The sequence below is a fragment of the Echinops telfairi genome, unplaced genomic scaffold (assembly GCF_000313985.2).
Source record: "Echinops telfairi isolate 266 unplaced genomic scaffold, ASM31398v2 ScPeMD7_7469;HRSCAF=8507_0, whole genome shotgun sequence".
In the NCBI taxonomy this organism is placed as follows: Eukaryota; Metazoa; Chordata; class Mammalia; order Afrosoricida; family Tenrecidae; genus Echinops; species Echinops telfairi.
This window is the reverse complement of record NW_022111372.1, coordinates 86,321,710-86,341,389: the sequence shown is the minus strand read 5'-3', so window position 1 is coordinate 86,341,389 and position 19,680 is coordinate 86,321,710. Positions and strand designations below refer to the sequence as shown.

Here is a 19,680-nt window from a genome sequence, read left to right as displayed (position 1 = left end):
CAAAGTTCACCCGTATCTTCTGGTGGTCTTGTTTCCTAAATCTATCTTGTGACTCTACATCTTTCTTTGCACCAATTGCCCTCCCAGAATGCCTTCTCTTATTTTGACTCTAACCAATCTTTCTGTTTTGCAGTCAACTTTATACCCTATACTGTCACCTTTCCCACATATTCCAGCTCATGATAAGCTCAGCCATCTATGAAATCATGAAGTGTCATTATCAAATAACTGAGTTTAGATCAAATAACTGAGTTTGGAGAGCATCAGCCAGTAACCGTACAGATGAGGAAACAAGCCCAAGTTCATTTGAGTAATGGGGTGGGGGGCCTTCAAAAAGTTGTAGAAAAATGGAATAAAAGCATAATGGAATTGTCCATAAACTTTTGATGTCTTATCATATTTCCCAAAGTTACATAGCCTTTATTCTTTCTACCACTCTCTTGGGTTTAATTACTTAGGGCACATTAAATCACAGAAATAATAGAGATATCTTCTGCCCTATATCATAAGCAGTATGATTTTGGTTATGAGTTCAAACACCACTCTTTTGATGTTATTCAAGTGAAATAGCTAAGATAATTAGAAATTAAAAATTAAGATAATTAACCTACTTAATTACACCTAACAGCAGTAGCATATCCACCAGTTTTATAAAATATTAACATGTATTTTTGCATTTATTTCCTATGTATGTGTATTAGACATATTCTGCTAAAATCCAGTTAGCAGGCCTGTGTACCACTTCAGAGCTTGTCATTACTTCCCAACGTTAACCGCATTCCTGAATTGGATGTTTACCTTGTCTGTGCATGATGGAAGATGTGTATTTGTGTAGCTATTAAACAAGAGGGCTTCAAAAAGTTAGTGGAAAAATTATAGTATCTTTTCATTCTATTTTTACATGAACGTTTTGAAGCTCTCTCGTGCATGTGCACGGGTGTGTACATGTATCTGTATGAACTTTGGTAAAGCAATGGGTTGAACTTAGCAGTTCAAACCCACTAGCCATCTCATAAGGCAATCTGCTTCCATAAAGACTTACTTTGTCCTATAGAGCTGCTAAGAATTGGACTCTACTTCATGGCAGTGGGTTGGGGTTTCTTTGGGGACGCATGCATGCACCCGTGCCCGCGTGCGCGCACACACACAGATTTTTAAATTCCTTTAAGCCTAATGTAATTTTACCATATGGTGTATGATAAGTGATTGCATTTTTCCAATCCTACTCTGCATGTTGAATTATTGTTTAACATGAACAACATTCTTTGAGATAAATTCTCGAGATTTATCTCTCTGTGAATGTATTTAACTCGTTTGTTTATTTGTCATTTGCGATCTGTCTATCTAAACCCCAAATGAGAAAAACAAACCAACAAAAACTTGAATTTATTCTGACTCGAGACAGCCCATGGGAACCCACGTGGAACTGCGCCCCTCCAGTCTGGAGACACGAGCTAATGGTTGGGAACTCCACCGTCAAGATTCCCAGGCACTTTTCGTTGGGCTGCACCGCTTGCCCCATCCAGCATCTCCTCTATCGTGTGAGGCCATCCCAAGTCACTTATTCATGCTAGCATTCGAAACCTTGAAATGCTTTGCATTTCCTTTGCTATTATAAATTAGGCTGCATGGCACATTCCTAGATATGTCTTTCTGTACAGACGTGGAAGCTTCTCTAGAGTCTGTTCTGGGTGAAAAAAAAGTTACATTATCAGATATTATACATTTCACACTTATGATTAAATAATGCCATTCTCCAAAAAGGGTAATAGAATTTATACTTTTTCTAGTCACAGCGCACCAAAACTTAGTATTATCAGATACTTTTCTGCTGATGTGATAGCAATTTGCCATGTGTTAAAATAGTATTTCATTGTTATTTTAGCGTTTCCTAGATAATTAATAAACATACGTTTTTTTACATGCAGGGTTACGTATTGGGTTGTTAAGTGCAAGGTCAGCTGTTCAAAATCTCCTGCTAGCTCCATGGAGAAAGACAGTGAGTTTGCTTTGGATCATTAGTCTCTTCAGGAAATTGTCTTTATATTAATTTGCTTATTTTTTTGGTTAGGACAGGCTTTTCCGTAAAATACCGAACTTCTTCAATTTGTTGGTGTGTACCTACCTGCCTACCTGATATATGTGTTTGTATGTACGTATGTGTTTGTATGTAAATACTTTTTGACACTGAGCTCATTATCAAACTTGATTGGACATACAATTTGTTCAAAATCATCTCATATATTTTTAAGATTATCATATTTTCTGTGAAAAATATATATTTTCCGTTCCTGCCTTGATATGTAATTTTTTTTTTGGGGGGGGGGTTCATCTTAGGATCTGGATTAGCACTTAATATATGGTTAAATAAAATCAGCATTGATAATTATCCTTTTATTACTTTTCATTTAAAGAGAATATTGTTGGAAACCACTTAATGTTTCACTTAACTTGATCAGCTTTAAAAAATCCATTCTTAATTGTGCTAATATTGAGTATTGACTATATAATCTTTTATCCATGAATATATTGAAATGATTTTATAGTTTCATCTTTCAACAAATTATATTGAATCGATATTACTGAATTATTTATTGTTCACTTTTTACATTTTTAGGAAATCCAAACATGGTCATGGCATGTGTATATGTATTTTAATTAATTTGATTTGTTAATATTCTCCTTATTTGCATATACATACATGAGTAAAGTGACATGTAATTGTCATTGTTCTAGTTATAGTTTTTATATTAATTATAACTATCTATTTATAGTTTTGATGTATAGTTTTTTTATTTTAAGCAAGTATAGTTTTTACTTGCTTTATAAGACAAATTGGAAAGTATAGCTTCACCTCTCATTATCAGGAATACTTTTTATAATATTGGTGCTATATGCTTCTTGAATATTTGCCAGAACTCAATTATAAAACTCCCTGGTGGTAGAATTTATTTTGTGGACATATTGTTTATCTAGTGATTAATTTATTTAATTGTTATAGGCTATAAAGAGTACCAAGTTAACGTATTACTTTAATTCTGTAGTTTGGAATATTTATTTTAAAAAATCTATTCATTGAATTTCCAATTTTATTGTTATAAATTTTTTTCAATGTATTCTCCTTTTTAAATAGTCCAATTGTTTTAGGAGTTACAGTACTTTTTCCCATTCTTAATTTTTTTTTTTTGCCTCTTTTCTGTATTCCTTTTTCTCCCCCAGAATTTATCTATTTATTAAATTTAAAATTTACTATCTTGCTTTCAGGGATGATTTTTTATAAAATTTCTCATTTTATTCTATTGTCTTACATTTTCCTGTGTTTTCTGTAACATCTTGATCTGTGTTTGTGTATCTTTTTCAGATAGTAAGTTTCCCACATGTTGACCATACACAGCACATAATTTTCTATCATTTGTGTTTTCAGCGCCACTTAGTGTACATGTAGGAATCCAATGAGGGAAAGAGGACTATTATTTTAACTGCTCAGAGCTATACTGGTGAGCACGCTTAGTAAATATTGCTAATGATAAGCAAGACGACTACCACATTTCCAGCATACACAATGAAGGCACAGATGTGCACCCCTTTAGAAAAATCTTGAATGACTGCTTGCCCACATATTACAAATCAGCGTTGACTCAGAACACATCTACTGTGTTTGTATGTATGTTACCACTTAAGAATCCATAGCTGTGAAACCGTCCTTTTTCACTAAATAACCAACAGAGGCTCTTATAACTCTTGCAGAAGAAAGTGGGAAAAAAGCACCAGGTGGTAACACGCTCCCCTCACTCTACCTATATTAAACCGAGATGGTCAGGGTGCAGTTGTTAGGATGCCGGAGGTAGGAAGCCTAGATTCCTAGTCTTGCTTTGTGACCTGTGGTTAAAGAGCTTAACCTCACTAAACCACAGCTAATCTCTCCTATTATTTCCTCTGACATAAAAAAGGATATAATAATAATAATAGCATCCACATTATAGAACTGTTTAGGATACCATGAGGTACTGCATGTACAATACTCAGCATAAGGTAGAATTGTGTGTGTGTCTCTCTCTTTCTGTTCCAACAGGTTTGTGTAGGGAAGTTAAGGCAGAGTGGAAAGGACATTTGGCTAAGTAAACATTTGGACTGGAGTCCTAGCTTTGCTACTTCATAACTATTTTATCTTGGGCAATACAATGAACTTCTCTGAAACACCTGTTTTATAAAATACCTTCCTTTGAGGGGTGTAAGATAAATTAAATGAATATATCTGAGAAAATCCTCCGTAAACGGTCACTAAGCACTGGTGTGCTTATTACCTAAGAAACTGGCTAGCCATTATCTTTTGAAAAAAACAGCAACGTTTTCTTCTCCATTCAAGAGACTGAATAAAAGGGATGATCAAATCCAATATTGTCTAGCTTTGAAAATGTAAGTTTTCAAATGGCAAGAATAAGAACGATATACTCAACCATCTTTAAAGGAATAAAAGCATCAACTGAAGCCGGTTTTCATGCTTTCAGATCCCAGGCTTGTTGACATAAAAGATCCAACAGTTCAAAAGCAGCAGAGGAGTGAAGGGCATGGGAGACTGTCCTATTGATAGGTTCGTAGCTGGCGTGCTTTTAAGCTGTGACTGCTGCCAGTCAAATGTGCACTAACCTTGGCTTCTCTTTCAGCATCGATTATGCCTCCCGTTTGTTCCTGCAGGAGGGCATATGCTCTCTGGAGTGCCTGGTATTCCTTTGTTAATTGTCGAAATCGTAGCTCAGATTCTTCAGCTGCTAAGCCCTACAGTTTAACAAAAGACAAAACGAAAACGATGCTATATTTAGGTCCTACTCTTCAAGCTAAAATCATCATAGCTGTCGCTATATAGGGGCGCTGTGAGTTGGAATCAACTGGATGTTAATGGTTTTCTTTCTTTTTTTTGGAAAGACATAGAAAGTGCAAATTTTTGTTACCTTGATTGCTTTCCTCAAGAATTTGATGATCATTATAAATTAATAAATCAAATGATGTCACTTTCCACATTACTCACCTTTTTACTATAGTTTCTATAAATGAAACATCACTTTAGAAAGATTTTCTAGATGCAAATCAGTCATGTTGTAGTTTCCCTTGAAGATATTTTAATTATAAAATTATAATAGTGGGTGATGGGGTGGGGAATCAACACAATCTACTCCAATAGAATATTATAAACAAATTCCTCTTTTGTTTGTTTTGTTTCTAAAGAGATGTTAATGGTTTGATCTCTCATTGTGTTTGATTTCATTTTTCACTCTTAAAGGTGTGCGTCGCCAAACATTTCCAAACCTTCCAGGTGAACAGTGAAGAAAGATTTCTGGTGGTGTTAGGGGGTCATTGAGTCAGTTACAACTCCAGTCACCCATCTGTAACTGCTTAGCCCTCCCTGCCGCACCCTCCTGGGACCCCAGTGTTGCAACCGCCGTCTCAATGCCATCTCAACACTCTTTTAGTGGTTTCCTCCTTTGCTCTGTCCCTTGGCTTTACCAAGCACGATGCCTTTTTAAAGGTACAGCTCCATTTTTCCTAATATGTGCAATTTTGATATGTGAGAGAGATTCACACTATCATCATTTATAAGGAGCATTCCGGCTGTACTTCTTCCATGGAAGATTGGCTTAATCTGCTGGCAGCCTTGGCATCTTCAATATTCTTTGCCCACACATTTATTCGAAGGCATCAATTCTCCTCCGGTCTTCCCTGTTCATGATCCGTCTCTCATACGTATATGGTGCAATTGGAAACACCATGACTTTGAGCAAGTACAACTTGGTTCTCAGCAAGACTTCTTTCCTCTTTGACTCTCTAAAGAGGTGTTTTTACAGCAACATTTTCCAATGTGTTGATTGTGTCATGTGATTTCCTGACTGCTGATTCCTTGACTTTGGATTGAATTGTGGATCTAACTAAAATAAAATCCTTGGCAACTTTACTATGTTTCCTATTCATTAGGATGCTGTTTATCAGTCAAATTGTGAGGGCTTTTTTTATGCCGAGGTATGGTCCATACTGAAAGCGACAGTCCTTAATTTTGATCAGTAAGTGCTCCAGTACTCCTCAGTTTCAGCAAACAAGGTTGTTCACCTGAAAATCACAGACTGTTAATGAGCCGTCCTCCAATCTTCATGCCACTACCTTCTTGTCATAGGCTAGCTCCTCAGATTATTTGGTCAGCATACAGATTAAGTAAAGATGGTAACAAGATGAAACTCTGGCATACAACTTTGCTGATTTTAAACCAGGTAGTATTCCCCTGTTCTGATCAAATGACTGCCTCTGGATCTATGTATACCCAGGTTCCACATAAGCACAATGAAGTGTTCTTGATTTTTTTCTTTTCAATATTACCAATAATTTGTCATAATCCATGCAGCAAAGTGCCTTTTTATAGTCAGTAAAACTCAAGTAAACATCTTTTTAGCATTGTCTGCCTTCAGTCAATAGTTAACTGATATCAATAGATATCCATTATTCCAGGACTTCTTCTGTATGCTGAGTTTCCTGCAGCTCATTGCTGATATATTGCTGCAATTGTGTTTTCATTATTTTCAGCAAAAATGTACTTGGGTGTGATAGTAACAATATTGCTAAGTAAGGTCTGCATTCTGTGGGTCACCTGTCTTTAGAATGGGTACAAATAAGGATTTCTTATTCTTTGAAATGCTCAGCCGCTCCATGGGAGAAAGGCAGGGCTCCTTACTCCGGCAGAGTGACAGCCTGGGAAGCCCACGGGGCCAGTTCTACCTTCAGTCCTTTCAGCTTGAGAAATGCCAAGTGTGTCCTTCCCCTTTGTTTTCTAACCTCAGGTCTGTGCACATTTCTTTATAATACTCTGTCTTCTCCAGCTACACTTTGCCTTTGAAATGTTTGTTCAGCTCTTTTCCTTCATTTCTTCCACTCTCTTTAGAAATCTACATGCAAGAGCAAACATCAGAGTTCTTTCTGACATCTCTTTTGAATAACTGTAGAAATATACCTGAGCTTTTAAAAAATTAAAAAGATAGCTTTATTTATTTATACCTTCTGATTATATATATTTGGCCTTAGATTTTGGTCAATTTCAAAATTTAAGTTAGAAAAATGGGTACTCAGATTTTGAATCAAAATTTGGAAGATATGATACTCAGACGTTTCATCACTCTTAAAAAACATCAATGCATACATACAGAGCAACTTCTTCCCCAGAAAAATTTTTAGAAAGCACAATTTTACAGTTTTTGGTCTCAAACCTCCAGCCTCACAAATCACCACATAATTTGGTGGGAAATTACAGGAGTGGTCAGGAAGAGAGATCCAAAGATATGGTCCAAGGCTTTTCAATTGTAACAGAATCCATCCAGACCATGCTGATGAGCTGATCCTCTAAACATCACCGTATTAAAAAGCCCAACCTTATCCTTTGCCTCCTGAAATCCCTTAATGAAGAGTTTGAGGGCAGAATCTTATTTTGGAAAAAAAAAACCCAATTAAATTATAGAGTGAATTATATAGCGAGGTCTCTGACGGGGTTACCTGACACAGGTAAAGTTATTCTCCCAGAGGCAATAACACCAAGAGCAGTGTCCAAATTGGTCACTATTATCAAATCACTTTACGCTATTCAAGAAGGAGACAAAAAGTTACACTCGTCCTTTCCTTGGGCAGCAACTCAATGACCAGGGGAGTGGGGAAGCTTACTTCATCCAGGTCATCATCAGGGGTAGCTGGTGTCCGGTCTGTCCTAAACGAGGCCATGGAAGATGTCTCTGAGTCCAGGGAGTCTTCATCATAGCCAATAAATGGGTCCAAAACAGGCCGCTGGTGGAGGGATTAACACAAGCTGATTAACACAACTAAAGTGGGGAGTAGCTGGCATCCTGCTGTGGCACTACCAACTGGCATACGTGTAAATGAACGTGGGCTGCGTGGATCCTTTCTGCTTTTTAAAAGTAAAACAAACAGATGAACATGAACATAAACATCTCAAGACACACTTGTGATGTGTTGAAGCTCCAGAGATTCATGAATATTTAGCCCTCTTCATGGAAATATTAGAACTTTATGAACATCAAATTTTTATGGCAGGAGCTTATGTAATTTAGCCTTTCCATATTTAAAGTATAATCAAGTCACTTTGAAAGCCCAGGCATGTACATGAAAGGAATTTTTAGATCTTAATTCTTGTCGTCGAATGTAATATTCAGATTTATTTTTGGGAAAAACAACAATAAAAAATAAAAACTAACAGAAAAACTAAAAGTTCACAAAACTCTGTGTGAATCAAGAGGTTAGACAGAAATTAGTAGGATAAGAATATCATTATCTCTAATATTTTCCAAGAAAAATATGACAATCATTTATAAGGTAGGCCTCGGGCCCTAAATGTATTCCTTAGAGACAACAATGTGTACATATTGCTTGCATGCTTTTAGAGTGTCCCTCTAATCTCTCAGGTAAACTTTCCCACTGCATGTCAAGTGGCTTCTCTCTTCAAGGGAAACCATCTGGCAGAATTTCCATGAGGTAAACCCTTAGAAGTGAAGATCCACAGCAAATGTATTGGACTTCTGAGAAATGACAAGGAACAGATGATCTTCTAGCAAATAAAGCCCATGGTTTGCTGCGGTTCTGGGACATCTGACTTAACACATCTTCACAAGGAGACTCCTTGGCAAGCCTCACCTCGCCCGCTGTGTTTGTGCCAAATGCGATAACCTGGTTTTCTCATTACCTTAATTGGCTTGGAACTTCTTCTATGTTTTCTTCTACGAATAAGTTTTTCTCTGTCCTGGAAAATAGATTAAAGGGCAGTTCAGACCTAGAGTTGGTATCTATTTCCCTAGAGTCGTTTTCTAAGACCGAGTGGTTCTCCCGCTAAGGCATGTGGCTATTGAAAGCAAGATTATGTTTTCTAAATTTTGGTTTGATATTTAAATGCTGTCCAAATAATAAGGCTCTATAGCAAATCTATGCAGATTTGAGTCTCAAAGCAGGAAGTACACTGCATGAATCTAATCAGAATCCTTTTTACTGGAAAATCAACCAGCTCTGAAGATATTCTCCCATACAACCCCCTCCCAAGCACAGTCCTTCAGTTTTTATAGATCTCAAATTATTTTTGAAAAAGATATCATGTTGCAATAACAGAAATTGAATTATTTTCATTTAATCATTTGAAAGGTATCAAGGGGTAACTTTTGACGATGCTAGATACCTGCTCTTCCTTAAAGATGAGAATAGAGGGTCTGCTTATTCTTCGGAGTCACTTAACATTTTGTTTTTACTTTTTGGTTTGCAGTGGAATTATCTAGACCACCAAATGAATACCTAGAAATAATTACGGAGTTTTCGCCTCCTCGTAGGGCGGATTTGCACCACACGGTGCTCCGTGTAGTTCAGGTGCACATTCCAAGTGAGATGGGACCAGGATTGCCTCGGTCTCCCGGAAAGCCCTGTCGATACACCGCAACCCTCCAAAACGCTTAAGGAGCCACAGCTTCATCTCAAGACGTTCCAGCCCGGGCACCCTCCGGGACTAGTGCATCTTTGAGATGCATAAATCAAGAAGATATAAAAGTAAATTGAGGAAAGTAGCGCATCAGGAGGGCAAACACGATATATAATTTAGCTTAATTAAATCAGTGGGATTGGAGCTTTTCACCTTTGTACACCACTGTGGGTCCTAAGATGCAGCGACTGGAGGGCAATCACAATATACATTCACTGACGTCCCACTTCCCTTTTTACTTAAGACGGCATTTGTGCTATCAATTAGTTAACAAAGGGGACAATAAAAAGTTATAAAGCAGTTCAATAATAAAATAATCTGGTATAGAATCTCTTGAACATATTTACATGTTAAGTATACAAACCTGGGTCTCTGGGACCCAATGACAGTTATTAGGAGCATCCGGCATGTGCCGGCTTATTGGACACTTGTCCTTGGAAACAGCTCGGCGTTTCCAGACTGAGCAAGACCTACCCTTGTGAGTTCATCAATGATGTTCTGCTGCTCGATGACCTGAAGCTTGAGGAACTCTGTCTCTTGCTCTTCATTAGCTTGGTCGAGGTCGTTCAGAGATTTTAATTTCTTTAAGGGTGGATGTGATGTGATTTTTTCTCTCTGAATTTGAGAAGCAATTATTTGAAAAGAATGTAAATACAGGCGGAGGCTTAAAAAGTCTTGCGTTTTAGTTGTTAACAACATACTTATAGAAATGATATGAAGTGTCAGCTAGATTTGGAACTTGCCCTGCTGGAATGCACACACACCAACCCAAATCCTCAAAATACATTTCCTCTCCTGTAATACGTCAGAAGTACTGGGGATTCTCCAAAGACCTGCAGAACTGGACAGCCCCTTAAGAAGCACGTTAGCTTTTCATATGTCCATTCATAATGCAATCTATTTCCCCACGATCATGCAAGACCTTGGAAGGGGAGGGGCTGCCCACCATGCAACCCTGCAGAGAGCATGGTAGTGACATTGTTGGAAGGCAGTTTGGGTGGTGAGAAGCTCCACTGAAGCGCCCCTTCCTGTTTCCATGCTCTGGGAGAGGGAGCAGGTTCCTGGAAGCGCTCTAACTGCTGGACAAATTTAGAAACCCCATCCAATTCAGAGCAAGCAACCTTGTGCTTTCTTCCTTCAAGGCTCCCTGCTTACATAAGGGAAAACTCAGTCTTTCATAAATAGCACAGCACTTTAAAAATGTGTGGAGAAATAACAATAAGTCAGGCTACTGGAGCAATATAAAGGAGAGGGCTGCAATTCTGCAGACGCCGATACGTACCATTTCTGAATTTTCCTTGGTAATGGCTTTTAGTTTCTCTTCCATCCGCTGCAAAGACACCATCAGTTCATCGTTTCTCTTGGCGAGGCACTTGTTCCTCTCCAGGAGAGGTTTACATTGCTTTTCCGTTTCTCGGACACGTTTTAACTGGGAAGAAAGAAGTGATAGTTTGTCTCCTGTATTGAGGAGAGATGGGAGCAGGGAAGCGAACCGATGGGAGAGAAGCACATCTTGAGGCTGACGCATGTCATTGCAATACATCTGTAGATGGCTTTGTTTTCAGTGTCCTCTACTGTCTCCTCAGCTTAGTTTTCATACCCCTTTATTCAGATTACAGGAATTTCTGCAGAGATACTGCTTGTGGAAATGCTTACTCACAGTAAGCATGGCTTCCTCTTGCTTCTTCCACGGAAGGCACCTCACCGTGCTCAGCTCCAATGCCTTGTTTTCTCACGCATCTCCTCCAACCAGGAATGACCTCTCCAGTTCAGCAAGATGGAGGAGTTCATCAGAACCACACAGTCACTACATAGTACAATGAGGAGCGGAATGCAACCAAGCCTGGCTGACCCCAAAGCCAATGCTTTTGATTAGAGAATTTGCCCAGTCTCCTGCTCACACTAAGGCTACTTATGTATTTAGAACATTGCGGTGTATTTTCAGTGGAAGTTGACAAAGCAAAGTCGTTTCCCATTCAACAGCTTTATGCAAATTGCTTCAGGCACATGATACCACAAATGTGAAATCACATTGACATTTGTGGTGAGGATCATGTTTCTCACCAGATGAAGGAAACGTAGAGGAATACTAGGAGCCACTTGTCCTAAGTCCACTGTGACTCAGGGTGACTCCATGTGTCAGACTAGAACTGTGCTCCATAGAGTTTCGGTGGCTGATGTTCTGGAAGTCTACCTACTTCTAGATATCCAGCCCTTTCTTCGAACCCACCTCTGGGTGTAAGTGAACTGCCAGCCTCTCAGTTCTCAGTGGAGCATGTTAATCACCCCACTCCAGGGCTAGCTAGTATACTGTTAGTCACCGGCATCAAGTCAATCTCCACTCATGGTGACCCCATGCATGTCAGAGTTGAACGGCACCCCCGGGCTTTCAAGGCTGGGACCTTCCAGAGGGTCTTCCAAGGCACCTTTGGGTGGGTTTGGAGCACCAACCGTGAGCAGGTAATGGTTTGTACCATCCATGGCTTCATATTATCTACCTATAATCAAGAGTAAAATGAGCCCTGGTAACATAGTGGATAATTCAGTGAGTTGTAACCACAAGGTCAGTAGTTTGAATCCACCAGCTGATCTGTGAGAGGAAGATGAAGCTGTCTATTCCTGGAAAGATTTAAAGTCTTGAAAATCCAAAGGTTTTCTACTCTGCCCTAAAGGGTCACGATGAGTTGGAATTGTTTCGATGGCTGTGAATTCAACATCTTCGTCTAAGGTAAAGGCCTTCAACCTCAGCACTATAGACATTTCAGGTTGGATGCTATTTGTTGTAGGAACTGTGCATTATAGAATGTGTAGCCGGATCCCTAGCCTCCACCCACAATATGAAAGTGACAATTGCCGCAATGTGACAACCAAATGTGTTCTCAGACATAGCCGAAATTACTCTCAGCTTGAGAACCACTTGTCTAATGCTATGGCGCTCTTACGGTAACTCTAAATAGTACCTACACGCTCATTCCAAAATGCTCTCATCTAAATGATGCCGTTAATGACCACCTTACACAAAATGCAATTTTAAAATCTTTTGATAAGTTCATAATTTTCACAGGGATAATTCCCAATGTGAGAATATATTGGGTGAGGTAAGGGGAAATCAAGGAAATATTATATCAGAAAAACTGGCAAAACAATGACAAAGCTTTAGGCGCTTGAGAGTTTACCATCCTGGTAAGCACTAGGGCAGGGGCTTAGCGCCCTCTGAGCCGTTGAAAGGTTCCCGCGGTGACTCAGGAACGTACTCATCCAGGTCCATCCCAACCTTCATCGGAAAACTCTGATTTTACCAAAGGATTGAGTTCGTATAAAATACATCTTCAACTATAGAGTTTTAGTGCCTACAGCATTAATACTAAAATTAAGTAAAAATCAAGACAATCATTTTATTACGTTTACTAGTTTACAACTTGTCTCTCTCCTGAATATTAATCATATATTTTCAATTGTTTAAAAGTTGCTTGATCTTGCTATTTATAGAAAAATAAGGTATGGACAAAGACATGAAAATATTCATAATTCTACCCTACTACATACTAATAAGACCTGTCCCACAATACTCAGAAAACTCATCCTTAAAAAGATATACCTTCAAAAAATCTGATATAGTTTAACTAATAGCAAAGACAAACTTTAAGTCAGGAAGGATGGCTAGAGGTAAGAAAAATATCTCATCAAACTTAGACAGTTCATACATCTGAAACAAATATACATTTTATTGTATAAGCATTTTATAACATAACTTCAAAGTCTGGGGAATAAATTTGGTAAAACTAAGAAGAGAAACAGACAAAAATATCAGTAAGGCTATTTGTGTGTGTGTGTATGTGTGTGTGTGTGTGTGTGTATGTGTGTGTGTGTGATCAAGTTAGTCAGCTGCACCAAACTAAACCCTCTGCTGTCAAGCTGGTTCCAACCTGCAGTAACTTCACATGACAGAACAGAACTGCCTCATAGGGCTCCCAAGGGAGTAATCTAAATGGAAGCAGACTGACACATCTTTGTCCTGTGTCAGCAGGGTTTGAAGTAGGACTATGAACAGATTTGACCTATACTACACTCAGTAATTGCACATCTCTCCCTTTTCATGCGAACCCAGGTCATTCTGAAACCGGACCACATGCATGTGTCAGATGTAAATCACAACAAATTTTAAAGAACTAAAGGAAGACAAAATATATTTTCTGACTGTAGTGGCATTAGGTAGAAATCAATAACAAAAAGATGAGTTAAAGAAGAAATGAGGTAAAATTATTAAACATCTAAATTAAACAGCAACATAGATATGACATACTAAAATTTATGGGATTAACCAAAACCAGTTTTAGAAGGACATTTATGGGCTAGGATACACACATTAGAGAAAAAGGCTGAAAGTAACTTCTTTATGGCAACTATGATTAAAAATATAAAAAGTAAGCCTCAGAGTAAGGCATATCGAAGCTAAATATTCACAAGAGCACATACAGACTGAACAGGAAGAGGATAAAGAAAGATAATACAATAGAAAATGGGGCAAAGAAATGACAAATCACAAAGAGAATACCCCAAACAATAGATATTTGAAAGTTACCCCACCTCATTAGTACTGAAAAACATACCATTTAAACTTACAATAAGAATAGATTTCACACACCCCTCCCCCCCCCATAGTGTTGTTAAAGATGTGGAAGATATGGCACTATCTTATGTGACTGATGAGAATATAAATTGTTATAGCAATTTTGAATAAAAAACAAACAAGCAAGACACAACTGTTTAGTACAGTGATTCTCAACCTTCCTAATACAGCGATCCTTTAGTACAATTCCTTATGTTGTGGTGACCCCCCAACCATAAAATTATTTTCGTTGCTACTTCATAAGTGTCATTTTGCTACTGCTATGGATCGGGTGACCCTGTGAAAGGGTCATTCAACTCCCCAAAGGGGTCACGACCCACAGGTTGAGAACCACTAGTTTAGCAATACCTACTTAAACTGGGTACATGACTACTGCAAAATGCAGTAGTTTACCTTCTTTACATATTCCCATCAGATATCGACATTTTTTTTTCACCAAAAGACATGCAATAATGTCAACAAGCACACAAAATTGAGCAAAAGAAGCCAGATGTAAAAGGGTAAAGATTATATGATTTAATTTATATCAAGCTTTTAAAATAGCAACACAATTCTAGAGTGACCGAAGACCAAAAAGTGGTTGCCATTGGAATAAGCATGGTGACTGGGAGGGGCTGCTAGAAGGAGCGGCTATGAGATGCTGGCACTTGTTCATGTTTTCAGCCATGTGGAGACTGTTTATGTCACTTGGTGACTCTTTACTAAGTGTACGTGTGCGTTATGTGGGTCCCTCTCCATGCTGCGCTTCGAGAACGATGTTGAAGCATGCAGTGAGACGCAGAAGTAACAGTTCTGATAACTCACCAGCTCATTCCGCTCATCTCCAAGTAAGGTATTCCTGTCTTCTAATTTCCTGATCGTGGCATTTAGCTCCGCTATTCTCTTTTGATTTCTTCGCAAATCCTACACATACAAATTCAATGGTTATTTCTTCAAAAACCCTACTCCGAAAGTTTTGCTGGCCCATCAAGTGAGAGTAAAATATTCTCTTGTCAAGGAAAAATAAAAATGTGTCTTCTTCCAACTCTCCATATGCATCACTTAGATTTTAGACCAAGCCAGGTTGAAATCACAAATGAATTCAATGTGGCAACTACTACTGTGGCAAATAGTACTGTGGCAAGTGCTTCCTGGAGCCAGGCTCCTGGCAGGGGGAGTGGCACAGGTTGTATCAGCTTGTCAGAGCTGAGCCCTGTGAAGCCAAGGTCATGTTTTCATTCCATGAGGCTCAAGGAGCAGCCATTGTGTAACGGCTGCACATGGCTTCCCACCACTCAGACAGATGTCCTGCTATTACACTTAGCCAGACCGGGAATAAAGTAGGAAGATGGGGAGGGGCTTTGTGAATCTTTCTTACTCCTGAAGAAAAATCCGAGTCAGAAAAGGTCCATCCATTGCCTTCGTGAATAAAAGACAGTCATTTATAGGATAGCCTCGATGGCATATTTTGTACAAGGTATAATGTACAGCAACCATGGATTAATTCTAGGCTCAAACCCATTACTACCGTACACATGCGATTCTGTGATCATTTTACATTTTGATATTTCTGTACTGTTGACAGGACAGTTTCACACTCACTATGTCTCTAGACAACATTTAGGGAGGTCACAAATTGGTTTAAGGCCTCATGGTTAGTATTCATAGAGTCATAATATGTATTAAATGCTATATCCTAGAGGCTTTGCTAAATTTTTACATATTGCCCTTTCTAATCTTAAAAAAAAACAACCCAAAACAATAGTTTCCTACAAGTGGATTCTAACTCATGGTAGTTCCCATGTACATCAGAATAGAACTGTGCTCCATCATAGAATGGAAATCCGAGAAGAACTGTGCTGGTTTTTGGAAGTTGACCACCAGACTCTTCTTCTGAGGTGCCTTTTGGTAGACCCCCGTCACCAACCTCAGTTAGCAGCCTCTTGGGGTACCTGAGTCAGAATCTCACAGGCAAGGAAACTAACATTAGAGTGATTTTCTAAGATGACAGTAAATAGCAGGTCCAGGATTTGAACCGGACAGTCTGACTCTAGAGCCTATTCTGTGACAATATGTGTGTTACAGTGCAGGTGTGTGTGTCACAGAGAATATGAACCCATATGAGTTAGTTAATTGTGCCAACCTGGCCGATAATCACATGTGGGGCTAATTGAAAGGCGGAGGGATAAATGGGTGGTGAGCCTTGCCTTTCTAGTTCTTGGATCTCTTGCTTTGTGATGGTCGCACCAGGGTGCAGCTGCCTTAGCAGTTCCCTGCTTCAGCTTGCAAGATTGACCTCCTACAAGACATCCCCAAGGAGAAGCCACATGGATCTTTCCCGATGCAGCCGTGGGTGCTGGAGCAGCCGTGTGGAGACCCCTGCTAGTGCTGAGATGCTTGTTCATTCACTGACTCAGCTTTCCTCCTGCAGTCGGCATCATTGCCTCTGTTTGTGAGGTGGAGGACTTTGTGGACTGGTGTTGGGTTAATGGGTTAATGTTGGACTTGTGGGCTTGGGCAGCATTGGGTTGGGATGTTTTTGGGATGCACATTTTCTTTACATAAAACTCTCTCTTATACATGAGTTGCTGTGGATTTGTTTCTCCTAAGTACCCAGAGTAACACACCATATGTCTGCCAAACATAGCTGGGATATCTATAGATATCTATATCATCTCTATCTATATATCTCTACTGGGGGATATATAGACAGATATATATATATATATATACACACATACATATATATATATATATATGTATCCTGAATACCCATCCATGAATTATTCATTACTTGATTCTAAGCAATACTTTAGAACTCATCTCTGTTCTCTGTGCCTAAATACACTTTCACCATGTTAGCAGCTAAATGATTTTAAAGGAATAACAAGGGAGAGCCAAGTTAACACACCCATTTATATCACTACACTTCTGAAATTATTTTCTCATAAAATGATGAAGATCCAAGGATATAAGTGGCCAGTTCAATCAGACTAGATGTTTTCAAGCAATGATTATAAAAGGCTTAGTCTGTTATCAGTGATAAAAATTGACCTCTTTAGATGATACCCATTTTTATCAATTTTGAACCCAGTTGTTCACACAAGAGACATTTACCAGTCTTGACAAGAGGCAACATGTTTTCATCTGATTTATGAAATTGCTACCCTAGCCTGAAGGTTGGATGGGTATTGCTTGGTTAGAAACATTTTTATGATGAGTTGAAGCGATCTATAATTCTCTTGTGTTCTGCTAATGCAGTGCAGACCACTTCGTTGTCCACAAGTTTAGAAAACCCTGTTCCCAAGATAGGAGGCGGTTTTACATGGGAGGGAGAATTGATTTCTTTGTAGTAAACAAGAAAAGAGCTTAAGTGAAAAGTAACAGTTAGGGGCTAAATAAAAGCTGGCTCCTGACTTCTGCACTTCAACTTGAAGGGACTTACAGGACTGCTGCAGTGTTCGGAGCCATCTCCTGCTCTTCCTGGAATCTCGCGTTTCGGACTGCTCATGTTACACTCAGCCTCCTTGACCAGGAAGAGTTGTTCATCCAAAGCTTCTTTCTGCAGTTGGAGTTTCTGTACATAGCCTGTCTGGGTCTCCAGTTCTTTTTCCAGGGAAAAGATGATCCTGTCCTTGGCTTTGATTTCATCCATCTGAATTAAATGAGACCCAGGGCATTTTATTTAATAATGCTGTATAGCCACACATTTTCTACAATGGTATGAGTTTAATTAACTTCTTTGTGCAGATTGATATTTAATAAATTCATGAAAAAGATAAGTATTTTCCTTTCATAAAGGCAACGTTGTATAATAAAGAGTGAAACCAAAATGCCAAAACCCACTGCCACTGAGCTAGCTTGGATTCACAGCGGCCCTATATAGGGTTTTCAAGACTAAGTCTTCACGGGAAAACACCACCTCACTTTTCTCCTGAGGAGCAGCTGGTGGGTTTGAACCGCCAACCTTTTGGTTAGCAGCCTATCCTTTATCCCACAGTGCCAAGAGAGGTTATCCTAGGCTAACTATGTGTGAAAGAGGACACCTTTTTTTCCTGTCTCCATTCTATCCTAGGTAGAAGTTTTGATGCAATGTACTTTTGGAAATACTCTGGATTAATTTCAAATGGGTTGCTAGTGTTAATAAAGGCAGATGCTAAATCTATCACAGCAATGTTTCCCATGACAACTTTTGGTGTTGCCTCCTCTTTGGGGAAATGGCACTTGACGTGAGTCCCAGGGGCAGTTGCAGCTGTGAATGAATGGGTCACTTGCAATGGGGAAGCTGCAGACTTCGCACGAGTCTAGCCATCCCCCAAGGCCAATATGCTTGCATCAGGCCACTGAATTTGGGGGAAGGTCTTTCTGTGGGTTGTGCTGTATGGCTCTTTCCATGCCTGAACACACAGCAGAGTAGCCAGTCCTGAGCAGCCATTCCCCATTGCTGTGAGAAAATCATGACGAGGCCTCAGACATGGATGGAACAAAGCTGCCACTAAATTTCCCTCTCACGTCTGTGGAGTACATTTCGGCTAGGCCTGGGCATGGGCTCCGACAAGTGCTATCAACTGATCAGAGTTCTACTGGACTAAAGCCTATTTGCCATCCATAGACTAGAGATTAACCAAGTGAATATTTGAAACAAATTTCGAAGAAAGTACAGCCACTGAGTTAAATGTTTCTTTTCATTTCATTATAATCTGGGAGGATGTACAAAAATAAAGATCAGAAGATGCCTAGCAAAAACAAGGGTTTTGTTCTCCTTTGGTAAACAAGATCTCCGTACATGTGGGGAATGGTCCCATTATAAATATTCCTTTGTTATACTTTTCAGGCCAGGGAATCAGTGAGTAGAAATTACACTATTTAATCTTTGATGCAGGGAGCTTGCAAGTTCTGACGGGATTCTGCCATATGTCAGTTCTGACATAAGTTGAATACTTCTTTTTTATTATCATTACCTTTTATTGTTCGTAATTTTGTAAATCTGACCTTTGAACATCTGTGAGTGACACGATAATCATGCTCACACCAGCAAACTGTAATGCTCCAACACATACTAGTGCACATTACTAACAATAAGAAGCACACACCCATGGCTCACTCTAATTCAGACAAGTCCTGAGTCAGGGACCACCTGTTCTTTACACCATAAATAATAGTGAGCTATTGCCACCAGTTTGCATGATGATATTTTAGGCTTATGTGTTGAGAGGCCATTGGGCTTATTGGTGCCTGGTCTTATGATATCCCTGAACACTTGGTGAGGACACAGAGACTGCCTGTGCACTTCAGTGAGGGGTCGGGGTCGGCGGAGGCCATTGTCCTTATTCTCAACCTCCCTATGGAAGAGTTGAGTCTACTGTTATTTTCAATTGAGTAGCACATTTGAGAACTGCCAAGTAGTATTGTGTTATTGGCAGTTGAATATAGCCCCAGGTGCTGCTTCTGATGCACTCTACCTAGCTGGATAAATCATGCCAGTGCTGCCCGTATAATTATCTTCCTTATCATTGTCATCACAACTGTGATTTGTAGTGCCCCCCCCCCCTTCTACTATACTCAAAGT

At 39.2% G+C, this 19,680-nt stretch overlaps 1 protein-coding gene across 4 annotated transcripts in view; it reads right to left on the bottom strand.

Annotated features, from left to right (window-relative positions):
• The window catches only part of JAKMIP2 (janus kinase and microtubule interacting protein 2), a 211,402-nt gene that overhangs the window by 41,436 nt on the left and 150,286 nt on the right, over positions 1–19,680 (bottom strand). For all 4 annotated transcript variants that reach the window (XM_045284603.1, XM_004696707.2, XM_004696705.2 and 1 more), the window contains exons 4-10: positions 17,557–17,766; positions 14,937–15,035; positions 10,785–10,931; positions 9,977–10,117; positions 8,726–8,782; positions 7,693–7,812; positions 4,648–4,776 (exon numbers count right to left, since the gene is read on the bottom strand). In XM_045284603.1, the coding sequence (XP_045140538.1) occupies positions 4,648–4,776; positions 7,693–7,812; positions 8,726–8,782; positions 9,977–10,117; positions 10,785–10,931; positions 14,937–15,035; positions 17,557–17,766 (903 nt within the window). The remainder of the gene's footprint in view (positions 1–4,647; positions 4,777–7,692; positions 7,813–8,725; positions 8,783–9,976; positions 10,118–10,784; positions 10,932–14,936; positions 15,036–17,556; positions 17,767–19,680) is intronic.